The sequence below is a fragment of the Marmota marmota genome, unplaced genomic scaffold (genome assembly GCF_001458135.2).
Source record: "Marmota marmota marmota unplaced genomic scaffold, marMar, whole genome shotgun sequence".
Classification (NCBI taxonomy): domain Eukaryota; kingdom Metazoa; phylum Chordata; class Mammalia; order Rodentia; family Sciuridae; genus Marmota; species Marmota marmota.
The window spans coordinates 10,202,009-10,224,429 of record NW_025999960.1 but is presented as its reverse complement, the minus strand read 5'-3'; the positions used below and the strand labels follow the sequence as shown (position 1 = coordinate 10,224,429).

The 22,421-nt window shown below is 33.6% G+C and overlaps 1 protein-coding gene across 1 annotated transcript in view; it reads left to right on the top strand.

Annotated features, from left to right (window-relative positions):
- The window catches only part of Adamts20 (ADAM metallopeptidase with thrombospondin type 1 motif 20), a 154,544-nt gene that overhangs the window by 21,576 nt on the left and 110,547 nt on the right, over positions 1–22,421 (top strand). Inside the window, exons 4-7 of the mRNA XM_048802443.1 lie at positions 10,035–10,294; positions 17,661–17,744; positions 18,438–18,562; positions 19,910–19,950. Coding sequence (XP_048658400.1) covers positions 10,035–10,294; positions 17,661–17,744; positions 18,438–18,562; positions 19,910–19,950 — 510 coding nt within the window. The remainder of the gene's footprint in view (positions 1–10,034; positions 10,295–17,660; positions 17,745–18,437; positions 18,563–19,909; positions 19,951–22,421) is intronic.

Here is a 22,421-nt window from a genome sequence, read left to right as displayed (position 1 = left end):
TAGGAAGGAGGATCAAATGTGAGTGAAAAGTGAAATATCTTTAAATGAGTTTTTAGGATGTTGACTGATTTTTAAATTTCTGTGTTTTTCTTGAATTTTTCGAAATTTATTTGTTCATATAGTTATTGAGTCCTTAATATTACAAAGTATATAAAAATTGATTAGAAAAGGGCTGTAGACAAGAGAGAGCATAGCATTTTGCATCTTCAGAATCCTGATGTGTAGAGAGAAGAGTTACCCATTTATCATTTCAAGAGAGCAGGGTGCAGATGTGTGTGAAGTCCTGGGAGGCTGGCAAGGCCACAGACCTGAAAGAACTTTAGGATTTTGCTGGCTATTCCATAGGCATTGGGGAAACAAACTTTAAAGCAAAGAAAGCTCATGATCTTCTAAATAAATAAATAAATAGCATTACTCAGTTGATATGGGGGCTTTTTTTTTCCAGATGGGTTTGGAGCAAATTATATTCTATGATTGTATGATTATGCCACAATGAACCCAATGTCATGTATAACCATCATGCACTAAAAATGATAGTTTTGGATTTGAATGAGAGGAGACTGAAGGGAGGGAGACTAAAATTGAAAAGAAGCAATCTGACAACAAAGGATTGAAATATCAAACAAGTAAAGTACACATTAAAAAGTAAATTGAAGATAATTTCCTTAAGCATTTTCAAAACTTTGATAAGATTTTAAAGATTTTTATTTGTGAGTAATCTATTTGCATATTTCTATGAATTTATGAGAACTGCTTTTTCTTTTTATATTTTTATTTTTAATTGATATTTTTTAAAATAAATGACAGCAGAATGCATTTACAATTCTTATTACACATACACAGCACAATTTTTCATATCTCTGGTTGTATATAAAGTATGTTGACACCAATTCATGTCTTCATACGTGTACTTTGGGTAATGATGTCCATCACATTCACCATCCTTGCTAATCCCTTTTCCCCTCCCTTTTCATCCCACCTCTCTACCCTATCTAGAATTCATCTATTCCTCCCATGTTCTCCCTCCCTACTCCACTATGAGTCAGCCTCCTTTCAATAAAATTATATTTTTGTGAAGATTATTTCCCTTTCCTTTGAAGATAATAATTTAATCAGCCTCTGTCTGGGAAAAATCCAGATGGTTTTAGTGTCAGCAGAGGCTACAATGCACTTATATGTAGGACCACCTGTTTGAAGGATTCTCCTGAAGGTGCACTGATTAGAATAAAGAAAACTCTTGCAGTATTTCTGAACAATGTTTTAATTGGGAAGGAAAAATGCACTTAGTAAGCTGGAAGTCAGAAAACAGAGTTTGAGTTCTGAGTTGAGACCTACACCTCTCTGGTTGTAGCCAGAGTAGGAAATAGTTGAGAATTTAATATGTTTCCTTTAATTTATTTTTAATTAATTAGTTAATTAATTTTTGATATATTTATTTTTATTTACTTATTTATTTTTATGTGGTGCTGAGGATCGAACCCAGGACCTCATGTGTGCGAGGCAAGCTCTCTACCACTGAGATACAATCCCAGCCCCCTTTAATTTATTTAAAAAATATTTTTATTTGATATATAGTAATTGTATATATTTATGAAGTACAGAGTGATATTTCTGTACATGTACAGAATGTGCAATGATCAGGTTAGGATAATTGGCATATCTTTCACCATAGACACTTATTATTTCTTTGTATTGAGGGCATTAAAAATTCTCTCTACTAGCTGTTTTGAAATATTCAATTAATTGTTAACCATTATAGTTATTCTAGTGTGCTGTAGAATATTAGAAGTTATTCCTCCTCGCCAGCTACAACACTGTACCCACTAACAATGCTCTTTTCATCCCCCTCCCCTTCCTAGGCTCTGGTAACTGTTTTATTCTCTACTTCTATGAAGTCAACTTTTATGTTTCCACATGTGAGGGAGAGCATGTGGTATTTGTCTTTCTGTGACCATTTCACTCAGCATCTTGTCCTCCAGTTCCATCCACATTGCTGCAAATGGCAGGAATTCATTCTTTTCATCTATGGCCATATCACCCTGGATACTCTCAGATCTGGCCAGTTTCCTTCTTAAATGAATGCCACAATTAGATAATTTACAGCTATAGAAATCAAGTGATTACTGGAAATGATGAGGGGAGGTGTCAGAAGGACACTGAGTATCCATAGGGCAGTGAACGCACATGCTCCTTGCAAAAGGCACTTTGGTAATGTGGGACCATATTGCCAGATCTTTTATATTTTATGAAGTAGTTAAATATATATATATATATATATATATATATATATATATATATATTTTTTTTTTTTTTTGAAGGAGGTACCAGGGATTTAACCCAGGGATGCTTGACCACCTAGCCACATTCCTAGTCCTATTTATTTATTTATTTAGCTATCTATTTATTTTTGAGTCAGAGTCTTGCTAAATTGCTTAGGGTCTCACTAAATTGCTGAGGCTGGCCTTGAAATTTTGATCCTTCTGCCTCAATCTCCCAAGCGGCTGGGATGACAGGCATGTGCTACTACACCTTGCGGTTAGATTTTTTAAAAATGAGAGCTGAACATGATTTGTTAGACACCAGTTTGTAATCTCTTATTGATTTCTGAAATCATTGCCTTTTATAGCATTTAAAAAAATTTATTGGCCAAGAAGGTGTCATTACAGAAGGATTGTAAACATGGCTATCACCATGGCTGGTATTTTGAACTAATAACTTGTTAATGGTGTTTTCAAGGTCAGCTCAAGCTCTACATATACAGAGAGATGAGGATAGATATCTCATTCTCCTGCCCCCTGTTTTACTGCAATCTGCTCTCTCAAAGGTCACATGGGACTTTGACCTTCTACTTGTCAAGAGCAATACTCTTAGTCTTATTGTTACTTTTTGGGGAGTACATTTCCCAACTCTTAGTCAACTTCCCCTAATTGAGTTTCCATTTCTTTAGGTTCTCAGATATGTTTTATTTTCATCTTTGCTTCTCTGCTTTCTAATTATTCCTCACATTTCTTTTGCTGGTTGCCATTTTTGTTTTCACTTTATGAGTTAAGCATTGTTTTGTTGTTGTTGTTGTTTTGTTTTGTTTTTTATTTTTGGTACCAGGGAATGAACTCAGGGGTACTCAATCACTGAGCCACATCCTCAGTCCTATTTTATATTTTACTTAGAGACATGGTCTCACTGAGCTGCTTAGCCCCTCGCTTTTGCTGAGTCTGGCTCTGAAAACTCTCTCCTCCTGCTTCAGCCTCCTGCCCCTGGGATAACATGAGTGTACTACCATACCTGGCTAAGCATTTTTTAAAGTGCTCTTCTTGGCCACCATTTTAAACCATTTTTTATTTTATTTTTATTTATCAAAACATCTGAAGCTGAGGATGAGCATGCTTTACAGTTACAGGATCAACTGAAACTTTATTTTATATTTATTTTTATTTATTTGTTTATGATTTATTTTTTCTGCCTTCCAAATTTTAACTACTAATTTGAACAATACATAATTTATGAAAATGCTTTAACTTTAGTTCCTGTTTTAAGATTAAACCTTGGGTGTACAAAGTGCAAGATGCTCATGTTTTTTGGATGTCCCAGGGGCCTCTAGAGTCAGCACAGCAGAGCCTGAAGCCACTCTCCCTCTTCTATCTCCCAGTTCAGCCACATGCCCAAGAAGAAGCCTTCTTTCTTTTGGTGCCCAAGTTTCTGTTTAAGCCCAGCAAAGGCTATAATGGAAACTTAACAGGTACACCTTTTATTAAGAAAAGATCCTACTCTACTAACCTGAAAAGATGTATTTATATTTTAATGACAAACTATTTGCCTCAATCATTTGGATATCCCCTTTTGCTTTGTTTGTTAATCAGTATTCCATAGCGCATGAAAGTAGTTTATTTTCTTACGTGGCTATTCTTCAGTCTTATTGTTACAGTCATGTTCTTGAGTTAAAATTTGTTCCAAACAAACAAAAAACCTACATGATGAAATTTGACCTAATCAGGTTTTAAGGTTAGGAATCCTATGAAGTAGAACTACTTCACTTATACAGCCACACATACCCTTTCTTTCTTCAAAGTCGAATCTCATTGATCCTGTAACTGTGAAGCATACTCATCCTCAGTTTCCAGATGTTTTCTATCTGAGGTAAAACCTAGAGGTGGTGTGAGTATTGGTTCCATGTGTAGAGGGTTATCCTATTAGCTGACCTGCTGTGCCAGTTGTGTGTTCTTCTTGCCATAACAGTGAATGTACTATTACATTATTAATAATATATTCCAAAGAGAAGGATCAGTTTGCCTGTATGTGATACTCATTTTGCATTGCCATTATTTTTTTTTTTGTGGCAATAATCACTAGAGCTTTCTAGTTTCATTTCATTTATTTATGAAATCTTATGTTATCTAGTTTTACTTTTAATAAAGTTAAAGATTCTCAACTAGGGTGAATTATGTGAAATGGACAAATGACTAAGAGAACCAATATGATATAAACCAGAGAGTTTACTTATGTAGTCCTCAGATGCTATGAAAACAATAGTTCTTTCCAGGAAGGACTATGTGGTTATTCTGAAGAATTAATATAACAAGTTTCTTTTTAAATTCCCTTCTTTGTATTAGGATTATGTATTTCATTTATTAAACTAGAGAAGGTTTTGTGGCAGACATAATGATTCACTGTTTTCTAGTTTGGAAGGCAAGGGTTTTTTTCCTTAACATTTTTTTCCTATTAGCCCAGAAATGAATAGGAGAGGTTTTTGAATCTTGAGATATGAAAGAAGCTTTTATACTGATAACCCCTAATCAAAGAGTAAACTATTCCAGTATCTTGAAAATAATGGTGTCAAACCACTTTTTGTAGTTCTGTTAAGATTTGATTGGCTTCCACTGTTTGTAAAGTTAGCATTTCTTGCTCACTGCTAGGAAGACTGATGATTTCTTCTGGCCCATGTCATCTTGTTGATCAAATCTACTGTTGAGAAGGGATTGAGATTACTGACCCTTTGAAATATACTGTGCACCTATTTTTCTGTTGTACCTCCAGATAATTAGTTAGGGAAAGGGAGGGAGTAGGAAGCATTTTGTATGGCAGAAACAGCATGTGCAAATATCTATAGAGATGAGGCAGTGCTTACTCCATTTAGGGAGCTAAAGGTGGTTGATAAAGACAAAATATGGGACTCTTGGAGATGGCAAGTTGATGTAACACTGCAAAGGTAAGCAGAAGGAAGCTCATGAAGGTCTGTGTAAGCCTCATTGGGGGACTTGGGTTTTATTTCTACAGTTGTCCAGCAGGTATTGCGAGTAGTTCCAGCAAGGGTCCTGGTATAGGGGCTGATTACCGTTTGCCCTGACTTGTCCTTTACCAATCCCTGTTGTTGGAGGCATTGGTCCAATCAGCCAGATCTACCCTGCCAGTGGGGTCAGGGCAATGCTTGTAGCTATGAACAAAGAGAGGATGGGAATAGGTACCCAGGGAATTGTGGAAAGTTAGTGAAGAGATGCTGGTCAAATAAAACCAAAATATGAACAAACACAAGATGGGCAGTTAAGATACTGAAATTGTAAGAACTTTTGGGGATACATTTGAGCAAAAGGAGATGTGAGTCATTGATAAGAGATTCAGAAGGAATGGGAAATTTTTGACAAATGGATTAACAGTTAAACTTTATTTGTATTTAGGGAGACAAAACTATGTAGGGGATTGAGATATTTAGAAATAAAATACACTCTGTGGTAAAGGAAAGAACTAGTAAAATTCTCAGTGCAAAACTGACTAGGATTTTCATTCAACTTATTTCTCCATTATCATGATTTGGATAATTTGCCATATAATCTATCAAATTGGGATTATCTGATGACCACTTCTCAAAGCCTATAGATTAAACAATTTAAAGTAAACTTTTTAAAGAAAAATAATAGAAAATTATGATTGCGACATTTCTAATGTTCCTTCCAAAGCCTTACAAAGGGACTTTGCAAGTGAGAGGCCAGAAATGTAAACTTCTTTAAGTTCATGGTGAATTCACCTGAACACTTAGGACATTGTAAATCACAATACTGGCTTTGACTTCAGAGGAAGCACTATGGTTTAAACTTCTTGAGAATGTGGGAGATAAAAGAGCATTTATTCTGTGACACATGACTACTGTGCCTCATTGTCCTGCCGGCACACATAACGGAATAACTGGAATTTCTTGTGTGTAGCATTAATGAGAGTTATTTGGGAGTTTCCTTTATTGCCATCTTTCTTCAAGGCCACTGAATGAATGAACAGCACCAGATTGATCTCAAATCTTTGTCCAAAGTAGAGCTGCAAGCTTTTATATTCAAGTCCTGGCTCAGCTCTGTGTTTCTGTAATGCAGGGAGGACGAAAGCCCATATTTTTGTGAATATGGCTAACTAGTTCCCTCTTTTAGTCTTTTAGGAAGCAGCTTTTCCCATGACTCTGGTTACTAAATTCTCAACGTTCTGCATGTATTACTACATATGACCTTTGGAAGAGTCATGTGATGTGGTATTTAGCTGTAATAATTGATGTTGAGGAAATCTGAATTCATTTCTTTGTTATGACACTTACTCAGCTGGTGGCTCTCGAAATTTCACTTAACTTGTATCACATGTCTGTTTTAAAATGTGCACAGTAATAATAGCTGATTCAGTGATGCTGGCAAGAGTGATGATGTAATGATTCTTTTATGCTTCAAGTTTTAGCTGGCCAAAGGAAAGTCTTCTCCACATTTATTACTAGAAGGCACTGTAACTTATGAAAATCTTTGAAATAGAGCATTATAAAATAATTTATAAACTATAAGCCCTAATTCTAAAGTAGTGTCTGAGATTTCTAATGATATCAAAAAATCATAGGGAACTATAGGTTTTCATGGTTTTTGTTTTTTAATGCCACTGATTTAAAATATAAGTGTGTTACAGATTTATATCTTATTAGCTATATTACCATGGTCAGGGAGTGTATTTACCCTCCCTGTTCCTCATTTTCCTGCTTTATAAAATAAGAATAATAACAGTGCTTATTTCATAGAGGTTTTGCTAACATGTGAAGTGTGCCAGTACATGGTAGGTAATAAACTCTTTGTTGGTATTATGTGTATTATTGTTATTGTTAATATTAGTATTAATAAGAAAACGCAATAACTTAAAACTCTGTGAAGATATGTTAGATTTCACAATAAAATGATGTGGTCATTTTATTCCAAGGAACCCTCAGTTCTTTGAGCTGTAGGGCATTCAACAAGTGATTTCAAATGTTGACAGACTAAAATATATGTCCTTGGATTTTATGCCCCAATTTTAAAAATGACTGGTTATGTGCTGTTGGAGAAGGGAAAATATTTTTTCTCCATCTGGTCAAATACATAGCACTCTTATCAATTCCAGTCTACATATAGATAGCAAAATAAACATTATACTTGTGTTAGAAAAGTCGAAGGTAATTTATCTTTTAACTGCTTCTATTGTACATCACATTAGTATTTTCCCTACCATGAATTCTGGACTGATAAACTCTTTTTGTCTTCTTCCTCTGTGTATTCCTTTCTTACATCTCCCTCCCTCTCTATCCTTCTGGTTTCTAACTCCATTCTCCATTTTCCTTTCTTTATCCTAACCCTGTTTTCTGTTTCCCATGAACATTTATTGAGCACTTAGAACAGATTGCCCAACAGTTTTCTCAGTTTTTAAGGAATTTACAGTTTGGTGGTGGCGATTGTGATAGTGACTGTGTTTAATGGTGAGCTAATGAGAAACGGAACTCGGACTTAATCTTATGCCGATGTTCTAATGAAAATCTGTTTATCTCAGCTTAATAAGGATGAGAAAAAAATGAATATTTCTAAAAGTGAACATTTTTTGACATAAATAAAATATGACTGGGAGAGACAATAAATTGATAATAGCAGAACTATTTGGGGGACTCTTTGTGTCTAATTTTGCGTTCTTGATTCTAAGAGTGTTCTGAGAAAGACCTGTATGAGTTTAAAGGAAAGGTCATTATAAGAGGAGCAGTTCAATGAACATTTTGAAGGAGAAATGGCAAAATGTGGCAACTAGAACCTAAGTATGAGGGGAAGGTGAAAGAGTCCATGATGGTGTACAGGTTTGAGTGTGAATCATGGGCACTGGGAGGCTTCATTCACAATAGAAATAGGGGAACTGGTAACGGGAGAGGAAAATGATGAGTTTAGTTACATACATGTTGACTGTTAGGTGGCAATAGGACTTCTATTCACATTATCATTAACAATTTTTGGTAGTTTATATTATCATTAATTTCTAATATTCTTCTGGCATTATAAGTCTATACTGTATAAGTATTATAATCACTGATTTAATTTTTAAGGATTTTATGTTCGAGCAGGCAGATTATCATTTTTCCATGACATGCATGATCTTGCATTTTGGTTTGGTCTAAATTAGTTTTGGGTCATAATACACTGGTTATTAATAAAGGAGGAGACATCATTTTAACATTTGACTTAATGGAACAGAAATAGAAAGGAAAACATTGCATAGAAGTGATGTAATTGAGCATGGTAGTGCATGCCTATAATCTGAGCAACTTGGGAGGCTGAGGCAGGAGAATTGTAAGCCCAAGGTCAGCCTCAGCAACTTAGTGAGACCCTGTCTCAAAATAAATAATAAAAAGTACTGGAGGATGTATTTCAGTGATAAAGTATCTCCAGACTCCATCCCCAGTCCCCCCTATCCCCCTAAAATTAGTGACATAATTGAATTGGCAAGTATATTTGGAGTAATGACTTATATAGGGTATTTGCAAAGGTTACCTTGTCATTTGCTATACTACTTTTGTATAAGTACCAAGGAAATGTAATATAATTAAATATTAAGTCTACAAAATATTAATAGGTGCTGTTTTATAAATAAAATTTTATTTATTAAATTATAATGACAAAACAAGTTATGTTAAAGGGCATTGAGATATTAAGGAAATTATTTTTTTAATTGATTTTAAAAAAATAAATGACAGTGGAATGCATTACAATTCTTGTTACACGTATCCAGCATAATTTTTCATCTCTGGTTATATATAAATTATGTTGACACCAAGTCGTGTCTTCATACATGTACTTTGGATAATGATGTCTATCACATTTCACCATCCTTGTTAATCCCCTGCCCCCTTCCTTTCCCTCCCACCCCTTTGCCCTATCTAGAATTCATCTATTCCTCCCATGCTCCTCCTTCCTACCCCACTAAGAATCAGCCTCCTTAGAGAAAACATTTGGCATTTGTTTTTTTGTGATTGGCAAACTTCACTTAGCATTATTTTCTCCAGCGCCATCCATTTACCTGCATATGCCATGATTTTATTCTCTTTTATTGCTGAGTAAAATTCCACTGCATATATATGCCACATTTTTTTTTTTTATCTATTCACCCATCCACTGAAGGGCATCTAGCTTGGCTCCAATAGCTTTTCTATTCCCTTCTCTCCTACCTACCCAGTATAGTCAATGTTAAAAGTTTGACATGTGTGCTTCCAGACATTTTTGGTTCATTATATAAATTTTTGAATATGTACTTATATATTTTGAGAAATATTTTTTACAAAAATGGGAGCCAGTTTTACATGCTACTTACATTTTTAATTTATAAATGTGTCAGGGACATCTTTTCATTATCAAAACACATATACCTAATTCATCCTGCCTCATATCTCATATTCCAGTATTCAACAATTTTATGTTGAGAATTGTTAATTTATATAGTTTTTAATGTGGTCTCAGCTTTTTAAATTATAAGACCCTTTTTATTTTCCACTCAGTAATTAATAGATATTTTTGAATACTTAAAATTGTTAAAATAAGACATACATACAATTTTGTTAGTATACTCTGTAAAAATTTGAACATTCTGCAAACATTTTGTTACTCTTTGTCTTTTTATTGTTTCATATTAGAGGCAGATGTGTAAGTATTAAATATTTTGGCTATTCACTTTTGTGAAATATCTTTAGTCCTGTCCAACTTTTAATAGCTCTATATTGTATTCTTTTTTCCTCCCAGAAAATCAAATAAAGAAAACTGCTTTACGCTTTCACAACTATAGCAACATGAATGAAGATCTTAATATAAAGAAGGAAAGAGTTCTCAGATGTACTTCAAAAAATATATCATTAGAAGATGAAAGAAGTCAATTACATTCCAGGAATAAACGTTTTTTATCATACCCAAGATATGTGGAAGTTATGGTTACAGCCGATGCTAAGATGGTTCAGCATCATGGACAGAATTTGCAGCACTATGTACTAACCCTAATGTCAATTGTAAGTAACTTATTATTACTTTTATATTACCTAAAGCACTTATTTTTTTTACATAATTAAAACAATGTGTTTTTTCCCCAAACTCTTCATGTACACAAATTGTATCTAGAAATTAGACTTCACTGAAGTTTAGCTTAGAAAGATATATACCAGGAATACTATTCTGTTACTTGCACAACTTTCTAAATATTTAAAAATGTGTGAAACCATTGCTAGAAAATGCTTGAATTGTTCTTTACTGCATCACATGCATAGCTTCTGCCCTCTAGTGACAGGGAATATCCTTGTCACACTGATCTTTGAATCTGAATTTTAAAACTTTACCCTACTCAAGGGGAGAGTGTGTTTTTTGTACTGTTGCTACATTCCCTAAATCAGAAATTTGGACAAACAATCTTTTAAGTTATAAATATGTTTTTAGGGATAAAGAGATAAATTATTGCCAGTAAAGCTATCTTAGCAATCTCGGAGTAAAGATCACAATAGGTGTAAGAGTCTTTGATCTGATGTTAATTTCTCTGTTGAGCAATGTTGGTACCATTGTTCATAGACTGAAGTTCTAATGCTAGTGAAAAGCACCAGTTCTCTGTGAGAGGCAGCTTCCTATATCACATGTATACATGTGTGTACAAATATAAACACACACTCGTCATACTTCCTGAAACATTCTTGAATTTGGGTAGTTGCTTTAGAGTTATTACTAAAAGCACCCCCTTTTATTCTCATGAGTATTCTGATTTAGTTGACAAATGATACAGTCACCTATTTATGCAGATTCAGATAATTTGAACATATACCACAGCTAGAAGTACACATAGAGGGAATTTAGACCCAGTTGGTTGAAAAGACTTGGTTAAGACACATTTGTAGTACCTTTTCAATTTCCCTTAACCAGAAATTACCAGTTACATTTCTTGTAGCTTGAAGATCCTGAGAGTCTTATCATTTTACTTTACATTTTATCTTAAATTTTTATAATTATATCATGTTCTATGCTGCCTAAATGTAGTATCTACAAAGTGGGTGCTCAATGAACATTACTGAAAGAATTTATTAGTGAATAAAATTAAAGTAATATTTTTTTTCTGAATGTAGTATATTTTGGTAAACAAAGATGATCCAAAGTAATTTTCTGCAATTATATAATATAAAACTCATTTTGTCTATTGAAATTGAAAGTTTTAAATGACACAGGGATATCTATAGATATTTATCCTGATGACATATTTTTACACTTCTGAATCCAAAATAATTATTTAGGTGTGTCATTATAAATGTGAGTGTGATGTACTTAAAATCAAGAAATTCTAATGAGAACTAGATGTGGAGGATGTCAGTTTATAAAGTAGGAAATGGTACTAATTAAATAGAATATTGGAATCAGCTTTGCAATTGAAATGGTTTAAGTAGTGACACTTATTAAGAAAACTGGGTTAAGGGGAATATTGAAGGAAAATATTAGATTTTACAAATGAAACAGTTTTTGAAGCTGGTAAGAGACAGATAAATGATGTCAGTACTTTGGAGAAACTTACTAGAAGAAGTAAAGGAATACAAGAATAATTTTGGAATATTTGCATGCATTTTTGGTGCCATCACCACCCTCAAAAATATTTATTTTGATTTTACATGCAAATCAATTAAGATCATCACTGTTAAGAAGATATTGTGAAGTTGGGGTTGTGGCTTGGTGGTAGAGAGCTTGCCTAGCATGTGTGAAGCACTGCGTTCAATACTCAGCATCATATAAAAATAAATAAATAAAATAAAGGTATTGTGTCCATCTACAACAACAAAACGAAGATATTGTGGCATGTCATGAAGTAACTGAAGTTGGCTATGTGAGTTTTAAAGCAGAGTTCTTTGAGGGAGAAGCTAACGGTCTGACTTCATGGAGAGTCCTGTGTCTGATTTTGCTTGGAATAACAGACCAATGCATGTATACATGTTATTTCCTAGATTTTTAGTCCTACTAGAATGATAGCAGATTTTAGCTGAAGGTGGGATTTTTGTAGAAGCTGTCATCTGTTTTGCACTAAGTTTTCATTTACAGGGAGACAGTGATGCAGTAGGGTTGAGTAAAAGGGGAACATTCCAAATATAGGTGGAGTAGGAGGAAAAATTTAGGAGGGTCTCTCTTTTTTTTTTTAAAGAGGGAGAGGGAGAGATCCTTTTTAATATTTATTTTTTAGTTTTTGGTGGACACAACATCTTTATTTTATTTTTATGTGGTGCTGAGGATCGAACCTAGCCCCGCGCATGCCAGGCGAGTGTGTTACTGCTTGAGCCACATCCCCAGCCCCAAGGAGGGTCTCTTTTTGAGGATTTTTTTTCCTTTTCTTTTTTTTTTTTTTTTTTTTTTTTGTTTGTGTGTATGTCGGCTTTCTTACTCAGAGGCCAAATTTCAGGTGACTTCTAAATATCTGGGTTTGGTGCTTTCTTCATTTTTCTTTCATTGAAAGAATGTTCAAATGAGAATATAGAGAAGTCATCAGATTATAAAGTACTCTATACACATTGTTGTTTTATTGGTAACAAACCAATCACCGCTATATAAATAATGTTGAAGATGGGAGGCAACTTAGAAAAAAAAATGAAAGCTCTTACTGTTTGTGTGGGACTTTTAAAATTCTGGCATTGAAAGTCTCATAAAGTCTCTTTGCAAATCCTTCACACTTGGGCAAACTAAGCCAATTGGTCACATATGCAGAGTTTATCAAATCTAGTCCAGCTTGTTTTATCTCTACTTGTGAAGTCCATTTCCAAAGTTTCTCTAAAGAGGTGAGAGGAATGCATCCTCCACTTAAGTGTCAACAGCTGTTTCTGGTTGAAGAAAGAACCATGCAGGTTTTGCATGTTTTCTTCCCATTATTTTGGAAGGTACTGATTACATTATTCAAACATACATACTTGGATTATTGGTAATGTTCTGATTGGATCATCGTAATTTAGGAAAATGTGATTGAGATTTGGAATGTGATAGTAAGCTATTTGAAGGAAAGCTCAAAGTAAAGAAAAAGTTTTTATGCATTGAGTTCTTACATGTAATGGGAAAGTGATTGAATTAAGCTAATGGACTATAGACACAAAATTTAGAAAGAAGATCATTTACCTTTACCTATCCTGCACCAAGTAAACAAATGTGATATTTTGTTAAACTTTTTGACAGTTTAACAAAATGTCTGAAAACAATGATATAGAAAAGTGAATGTGATTTAATTTACTTTTTAGAGTTCCATGATATGTTGTGAATATAGCTCATGGATCTCTATTTTTTCAAAGGGTATCTGTAATTAGCAGCACTGGGAAAGAACACAAATGTGTATAACTAGTGAAATAGGTATATTAAATGAGCAGTCATATTCCAATCTTCTATTCTAAAGTTTTTATCCTCATATTTGGACAACAGCATCAAGTTAAAATGGCATTTATAGATATTATTAAACTACCAAAATACATGTAAGTAGAGCAATTATTTTCTTCAGCATGCTTATTTTGATATTCAGTGATATTTTATTTAATATACCTGAGGTATTTACTATAGGCCAGAAAGCTTCACATGCCATTGTGTTTACTAAGGCTTACTTCATAATATTCACATTGTCACACACTTAATAATGTAAATTTAAGAAAAATCATTTGAGCCTCAAGAATTCAGACGTAATTGCTATTATTAGAGGCATTTATTTCACTTGAATTAAATTAAATTTATATTTTTCAATTCCTTGGATTCCTGATGTTTTCAGTAAGGGGCAAATTTCAGCCACACTAAAATAAAAACTAATCATGAAAATGGATGGAATTCAAAGGCATCATGTTAAGTGAAATAAGCCAGACACAGAAAGACAAGTATCACATGTTTCAGTCATATGTGGAAACCTTAAAAAAAGAAAGAAAGAAAGAATAAAAGATGACCTTAAAAGAAAGAATCTACTTGGGGAGGAAAAGGGCATTGGGGGAAACAAGAGAGAGAGAGGGGAAGGGTAGGGGTAGAAGGGAGGGTGGGCATGATCAAAGCATGACACATGCATGTGTAGAAATGTCACAGTGGAAACCATAAATTTGCACAAATAATATGTGTTAATGAGTATAATAAAAAGTTCTAAAATATCATTCGTACCCCCCAACATTACCTGGTTCATTCTAATTCAGTACACAAGGGCATTGTGGCCAAGGGGACCCAATGCTGTGGGTCAACATTGTTGCCAATATTAAGACCAAAATATGTAATTCCATTTTTCAGGGTTGAGCCAACTGTCTTGTAATTGGTAATAGAGATAAAATTTAAACCCAGTCTCTTGACTACATAGAACTTCTCCAATGCCATGGTCAAGTGACCCTGCAGGAGAGTAGCAATAGAGGTTAGGGAATGAGTTGAAACAGGGTTTGAAGTAGTTTTTATACCAAGAAATAATGATGAGAACTTGAGGTAAAATGCTGAAAACTTGCAAGATAATATGAAATAGTCAGAGCTTTAAAGTCAGACTGCCTAGGATGGAAATTGGGTCCTGTTGTTTACCAGTTGCCTAAACTTCAATACATTACTGAACTTCTCTGTATCTTAGTTTTCTTACTTGTAAAAAGTACACTATAATAGTTTCTATCTCATTGAACTTTTTTTAAATGAATTAATACATTTAAATTTACAACACATTGGTATGTAATAATCATTCAATATTTATTTTATGTATTTGTTCTTTACTTATTTATTGCTTATCATTTATGTACTTATTAGTAGTAGGGAACTAGTACACTGCCATCAAGACTTTCTAATATAGGGCACTGGTTTTATGGATGAGAAAAGCACATTATTGTACATACTGATTCTAAAATTCTGTGAATACCAAATGAGCCATATGGCTATCCATTGATTAAATCATAGGTCAGTATTATTGAATAGAGTTACTCAGTGACAGTACCTTTAAACACCAAATGTAGTACAAGGTATACCTGTTGTGTATGAGCACCCAACTGTTTTTCATTATTTGGGAAAAAAGAGACTTTATAAATACTTTTGCTATATGTCATTTGCCCTGTAATTTGACTTAGAAAATACCTACTTTTAAACTCATAGTATCAAAGGAAGTCTCTAAAGCCAGACATATAGGTATACTGGTTCTTATGGCAAATATATTTTTAAAAGTTGCATGTAAAACGAATATTTATAAATTCAACTATACATTTCCACAGCTCTCATTTTAAAGTGAGCAATACTGCAGTGCTAACAGACCTTTTTGAAATCACGAATCATCTGACTCACTGCCTTAACTTACTGTCAACCCCACTGGGGCTACTACCACTCTTGCCAAAAAATGCTACCACTAGAGCCAAAGACATTACTGCTGGTAAAGATGACAAACCTGTAAGTATTTGTGGCTGCACCATTACAACAATAAAGGTGCTGGAATGTGTATTTGCCCATGCTGACCCAGCAGTGTCAGCAGCTCCAGAGATGCTTTTGGCTCTGGTTCTGATAGTGGTATCTTTGGCACTAGAGGCATTGACAGTAGTCATGTTCATGTTATATATTGTGTAGAAGAAGTTTTGGCTGATGGAGTGAGGGTCCTGGTACCCATTGCTTCTAGCAAACTGTAAGTTCTACAAAGCCAGGGACCATGTCCTCTTTTTATCTCCTGCAAACATTGCAAGGAGTAGATGCTGAACATTTGTTTATTAAACACATGAGGGAAGTAGTATTCCCTGAAGCAGTTAGCTGTCTTGGCTTGGTCAGTAGCTCATGAGAAGGTGATCTAGGCATCAGAGGTAGTTTTCACTGCACAGGTGGCTTGTGTCTAGACCGTGTGATGTCTCTGAAGGAGTACAAGGCAGAGGCATTGCCCGTGGAAGGCATTTCTTTTGCAGTGGTAACGTCTTTTTTTTTTAATTTGTTCTTCTTAGATATACATGACAATAGAGTATAATTTGATATGTACATGGAGTATGACTTTTTCTAATTAGATCCCATTTTTGTGGTGTACATGATGTAGAGTTACAGGGGTTGTGTATTCACATATGAACATAGAAAGTTATGTTCTGTTCATTTCACTGTCTTCCCTATTCCCATCCCTCCTCCCTTCATTTCATTCCCCTTTTTCAATCCAATGAACTTCTATCCCCCCTCTCCCCTTATTGTGTGTAAGCATCTGCATATCAGTTGTCAATCCAATGAACTTCTATTCCCCCTCTCCCCTTATTCGGTGTGAGCATCTGCATATCAGAGAGAGCATTTGGCCTTTGGTTTTTTGGGATTGGCTTATTTCACTTAGCATGATAGTCTCTAGTTCTATCCATTTACTGGCAAATGCCATAATTTCATTCTTCTTTGTGACTGAATAATGTTCCATTGTGTGTGTGTGTGTGTATGTGTGTATGGATATATACCACATTTTCTTTATCCATTCATCTGTTGAAGGACACCTAGGTTGGTTTGTGATAACCTCTTTGAGGGATATAAGAAAAGAATATGAATTTGGAAAGAGGATAGCACCTTAATATGAATCATGAACTGAATCCATCCAGAGTGCCTCATAGATTTGCATGTCAGTCTTGGACAATTGAGGGTTAGATTCTAATTTACGTATGGCCTCTCCTACAGCTATTTGTATGATTCTAGATGAATCTACCTCCATGTATTAAAGTAGTGTTAAATGTCAAAAATAATCAGAATTGAAAATATGCAACTATGGAAAAGAATATAACATAAAACTACCAGAAAAGAATATGACAAATTTACAATTTTATGGAATATTGTGGTCATTTAAACTGTAGATAAGACCCAGAATAAAGTGAATTTCTTGTTGAATCATCCCTAACAGTAGTTTCTAGAATCTATTATGCGGTCAAATCACTTAGGATTTTGTTTAAGAGGGTTTTGAGAGTTTATATTTCTTACCAGTTCTAGGTGATGTGGATGCTACCAATACATGGACCAATCTCAGTAGCAAGGTTTAGGATACTGGTTCTCAAACTTTTGTTTCACTATAGGGACTTTAAAAAGCGTCTTTAAAAAGAGCTGATGCCCATTTCACAGCCATAGAGATCCTAATTTAATAGATAAAGAATGTGACCTGAGGGCTGGGGCTGTAGCTTAGTGGCAGAGTACTTGCCTAGCATGTGTGAGGCACTAGGTTTGATCCTCAGCACCACATACAAATAAACAAATAAAATAAAGGCATATGTGTTCATCTACAACTACAAAAAAAAAAAAAAAAGGAATGTGACCTGAACATGAGAATTTGTAAAAGTTCTCTAAGAGACTTCACTGTGCAGTTAAATTGGAGAATAGATGCTCTAGGACTGGTTTCAATTTGTTTTGAGAAGAAATTTTCATTTTAGACATATAATCCTACTTTTTATTTTTTTTCAGGTTGCAGCAATCTACAAGGACTCAAGTATTGGAAATCTTATAAACATAGTAATTGTAAAATTAATTGTAATTCACAATGAACAGGTAAGGACAGATCTAAAATGTAATTTTATTTATGGTAGTCTTTGTTTTGGGGGGGGGTTCCGGGGATTAAACTGAGGGGCACTCGGCCACTGGGCCATATCCCCAGCCCTATTTTTTGAATTTTATTTAGAGATAGGGTCTCACTGAGTTGCTTAGTGTCTCGCTGTTGCTGAGGCTGGCTTTGAACTCATAATCCTCCTGTCTCAGCCTCCCAAGATGCTGGGATTACAGGCATGCGCCAACATGCCTGGCTGTGGTAGTCTTTTAATAGGGTTTTATGTAGACCACAGAACTCTTATTAGAAATTTCTAAAAATTTACTTTAAAAACTTAATTTGAAGAGGAGTGATGTTACCCTTTTCTGTTGTGATGAATGGAAATAAAATAGGATAACAAAAGTGTTGAACTGAGCTAAGGAAGTAACAAAAAACAATTCATTTTTACAATCCTAAGATTGAAGGATTTTAAATGTGTTAATTTTTAAAGTTATTTTGCTAATTAGATTCAATTTTGATAACAATGTTTTAGATGTTGCTAAAATATATTTAAATAAAACTGTGAAGGAGAAATTATGCCACATGTTCATTGGAAAATACTGTTTGATAAATTGTGTGGGTGCCAATAAACTTGGGAGGAGAAGAGGGAGAATATAAATGTTTTGACATCATACTGAATCGCTTATTATCTTGTGTAGGAAGGACCAGTCATCAGTTTTAATGCAGCTACCACATTACGCAACTTTTGTTTATGGCAGCAAACTCAGAATGTTCTTGATGATGCTCACCCTTCCCACCATGATACTGCTGTCCTTATCACCAGGTACAGTTTTGGAAATAACCCTTCAAACTGCAATTCTTTACTCTCTTTCCTGCATGATGACTGATACTTCTCATTACTTTAATTATTTGTCAATAATAAATGGAATTGATCCATGGAAACATAATAAAATCATCTTTTCTTTCAGACTAGAATGCTAGGTAGTTCCTTAGGAATGAGCAATTTCAGGTTATTGAATAATAGTTTAGTCTAAACCAAAAACTTTATTACGTAAAAGACAGAATGAGAGAATTAAGAATAATATCTGGAAATTAACAGGAATAATATCTGGAAATAAACCTAAGTTAACCAGGGTAGGTTTTATTTGTTTCCTTATTGATGTTTCAGTTGCTTCTGAGAAAATAGTGTCTAAATTTATTTGATTGTCCCCTTTTGGACGACCTGTACTCTTTCTTTCTATCTGTCTATGTATCCATTTATTAATGAATCCATCCATCTATTCCTTGTTTTAATGTTTACTGCATATCATAATTACCAGATTACCTTTGCTAGGATTGTTTTTAATCCTATTTATTTATAATAAAAACAGGTTCTGATATTATAAAATTGTTTCCATTTTATGAGTACATATGTACACTGCTAAATCACATCTTGTTTCTGCAGTACTAATACTATCAGATCATATAAATCCTAGGTTTGTTATTTGGTTGGTTGGTTTACCAGTGAAAACCTTTCACTTGGGAGTCAACCTCAAGGAAATGAGGTTGACTAGAATTTTGAAGTAAAAATCTTTACTTCATGTAAAATAGCTGCGATATAGCTCATGTAATTTATCTTTTTTTTAAATTAAAGCAGAATTGACTTAAATTACAAATAGTGCTCTATCATAGTCCATGGTCCTGCTCTGCATTGTATTTGGATATCAAGCTGCAAAGATTGGGGGATTATAGATTTAATGGGAGGAAGAAATGGCCATGGAAAAAGAACATAGAAAAGAGATAAGAGAACTTTCAAATTGAATGGTCAGGGACTAAATAATGCAGAAGTAAAAAATTTAAGCAACATGGTAACATTTAAACAACATTATTTTGTATAACATAAATACATAAAACATTGAATTATTGATAAGAAGGTTAGTAATGTTATATATACTGTGTAAAGGTAGGGAGGTAAACTATCTATCTACTCAGAATGTTTTTCATTGGACTTGGTTAAAGCCTCAACTGTTTTTTGACATGCTTATATAGAGTATGCCTTTTGATGTTCACGAATGTGCATAAACATTTTGAGAGCTTTTTGATGTTAGTTATGGTAATAGTTTTATTTTTGTTTTGGCTAATCATAAAAGTATTTTCTGAAAATGTTTAAAAATGTATCTTTTATTTTAAGGGAAGACATTTGTGGAGCTAGAGAGAAATGTGACACATTAGGTAAGTTTTTAACAGTTAAACTTAGCTTATATAATTGTTTATTAAATTGAACAAAAGTACTATTTAGATTGTTTTCCTTTTATTTGAAATTTCAATAATTATTATTAGTTGTATTAATAAATAATTATACTTGTCACTGTTATTTAATTTTGCCTCTATAATTTTATAGAATAACAAGAACTACTAATTTCCAGTTACTAAAGATAACTGCGGTATGAATTTGATGTACTTGATTTAAAGTGTTTTATTATGTAACATTTGATTCATGAGAAATAATACATAATAACCTACATGCCAGTTTAAAGCAAAATAATGAAATGGATGGCCATGAATCTATCACTAGATTTAATGGTTAGTTTGGTACTATTACATGGCCTGTGCTCAATCCTTATTACATTTCTCTGCTTCTGTCCTAGAAGTAGCTACTACCATGGATGTTCATCTTTTGAAGAATAGTAACATTACATATGTATGTGTTTCTAAACAAGAAATCATTTGCTTTTACTTCTTTTAAAAATTTGGAGCCATAGTTTATGTGTTTTCACTAATGTAAAATATTTCATCCACATTTTATCAATATTCTATTAGTGGATATTTGGGCTAATTCTAGCTTTTTTTTTTTTCTGTCATGAATCTTGCCATAAGAGCTATGGTATATTCCCTAGCATTAGAATTGTGATGTTACTATGTGTGCTAATGCAGGTTGAGCACCCCTAATTCAAAATGCTCCAAAATCTGAATCTGCCTACATGACACTCCAAAAGTTTCACATTTTGAAGCATTTTAGAATTTGGATTTTTGGATTAGGAATTATTAACTGTAAATTCTGTGCAAATATTCCAAAATCTGAAAACTTTTCAAGTCTAGAACATTTGGTTCCAATCTTAGAACATGTGTTATAAGTATTTTGGATAAGGAATACTTAACCTGTGTTCAACTTTGTAAGACATAGCAAATTATTTTAAAAAGTGGTCATACCAATTTACATATTTTCAGTAGAATATAAGCATCAATTTGATAGTATCCTGTCAATACAGGTTATCTTCAAGTTTCTCATTTTTGCTAATCAAAAGATAATATATATCACAAAAATCATAATTTTCATTTCCCTGATTGTTAACAAGTTTGAAAACCAATTCATATATTTATTGGCAATTGATGTTTACTTTTCTATTAGGAATGAAATAAGAGAAAGAAATATGGCACTTTTTTTGTGCTGTGGTATTCTTCCTGATTTTTTTTAAATTTAGTTATAGATGGACACAATATCTTTATTTCATATATATATATATATATATATAGTGCTGAGGATCAAACCCAGCACCTCATATGTGCTTGGCAAGTGCCCTACCACTGAGGTACAACCCCAGCCCCACTGTTTTTTAGTTGTTGTTGTTTTTTTAAATCACTTCTTGATATTAAACCTTTTGTGTTTTATATAAGTATTTCAAATACCTTTTAACAATTTGTTGTTTGTTTTTTATTTTGTGTGTAAAAACAGATAATTTAGAAATCTCTTCTTTTACGGTTAGTACTTTTGTATCCTAAGAAACCCTTCATAAAACCTTTAGAACCAGCATGTAAAATCCTCATAAAGCATTGATCTGTTCATTTAAGTAGGACTTTAAAAATGTCAATATATATTATTTTCTTCAAGATCCTGTATTTAAAATATATTATGTCTGATAACACAGTTGCTACCCAACTTTCTCCTATTGGATATTTGATAGATAGATAGATACATCATTTTCTCCAATTTTTCTTTTCTTCCTTCCTTCCTTCCTTTCTTTCTTTTTTTTTTTTTATTTGGCGGGAGGGGGGTCAGTACCAGGGATTGCACCTAAGGACACTTAACCACTGGGCCACATCCCCAGCCCTCTTTTTGTATTTTATTTAGAGATAGGGTCTTGCTAAGTTGTGTAGGGCCTTGCTAAGCTGCTGAGGCTGGTTTTGAACTCGTGATCCTCTTGTCCCAGCTTCCTGAGCCATCCTCCAATTTTTTTGTTGTCCTTACATACTAGTTTTATTTTATTTTTTTCTCTTCTTGGAAACAGCATAGGATTTTTAAAAAAAAATATTAACTATAGTAAACCTTTATTACTCTATTTCCATTTGTTGTTATTATTACTATTATTGAGTTATAATTACCATTTTCTGTTCATCACATTTTGTTCTATGCTAGCCTCACAGCCACCTTTTTTTGGTCTTTCTCTAAGTTTATTAAGAGTTAAATTAGTCTTATTATACCATTTTTCCTTTACAGATTAAAAAAAATATATACACTATTTTATTATTTTTGGAGGTACTCTGGCTTTTTACTAGAAGAAATACCTTACCTGTCTACAGCTCTCTCCTAAATAAATGATGCTTGTACTAACTTTGTTTAGCTTCTTCCTAACTTACCTGGCATTCTTGTCCACTATTTTATTGGTGTCATTTCATAGCCTGCATATTGGATGTCATTGTGCTAT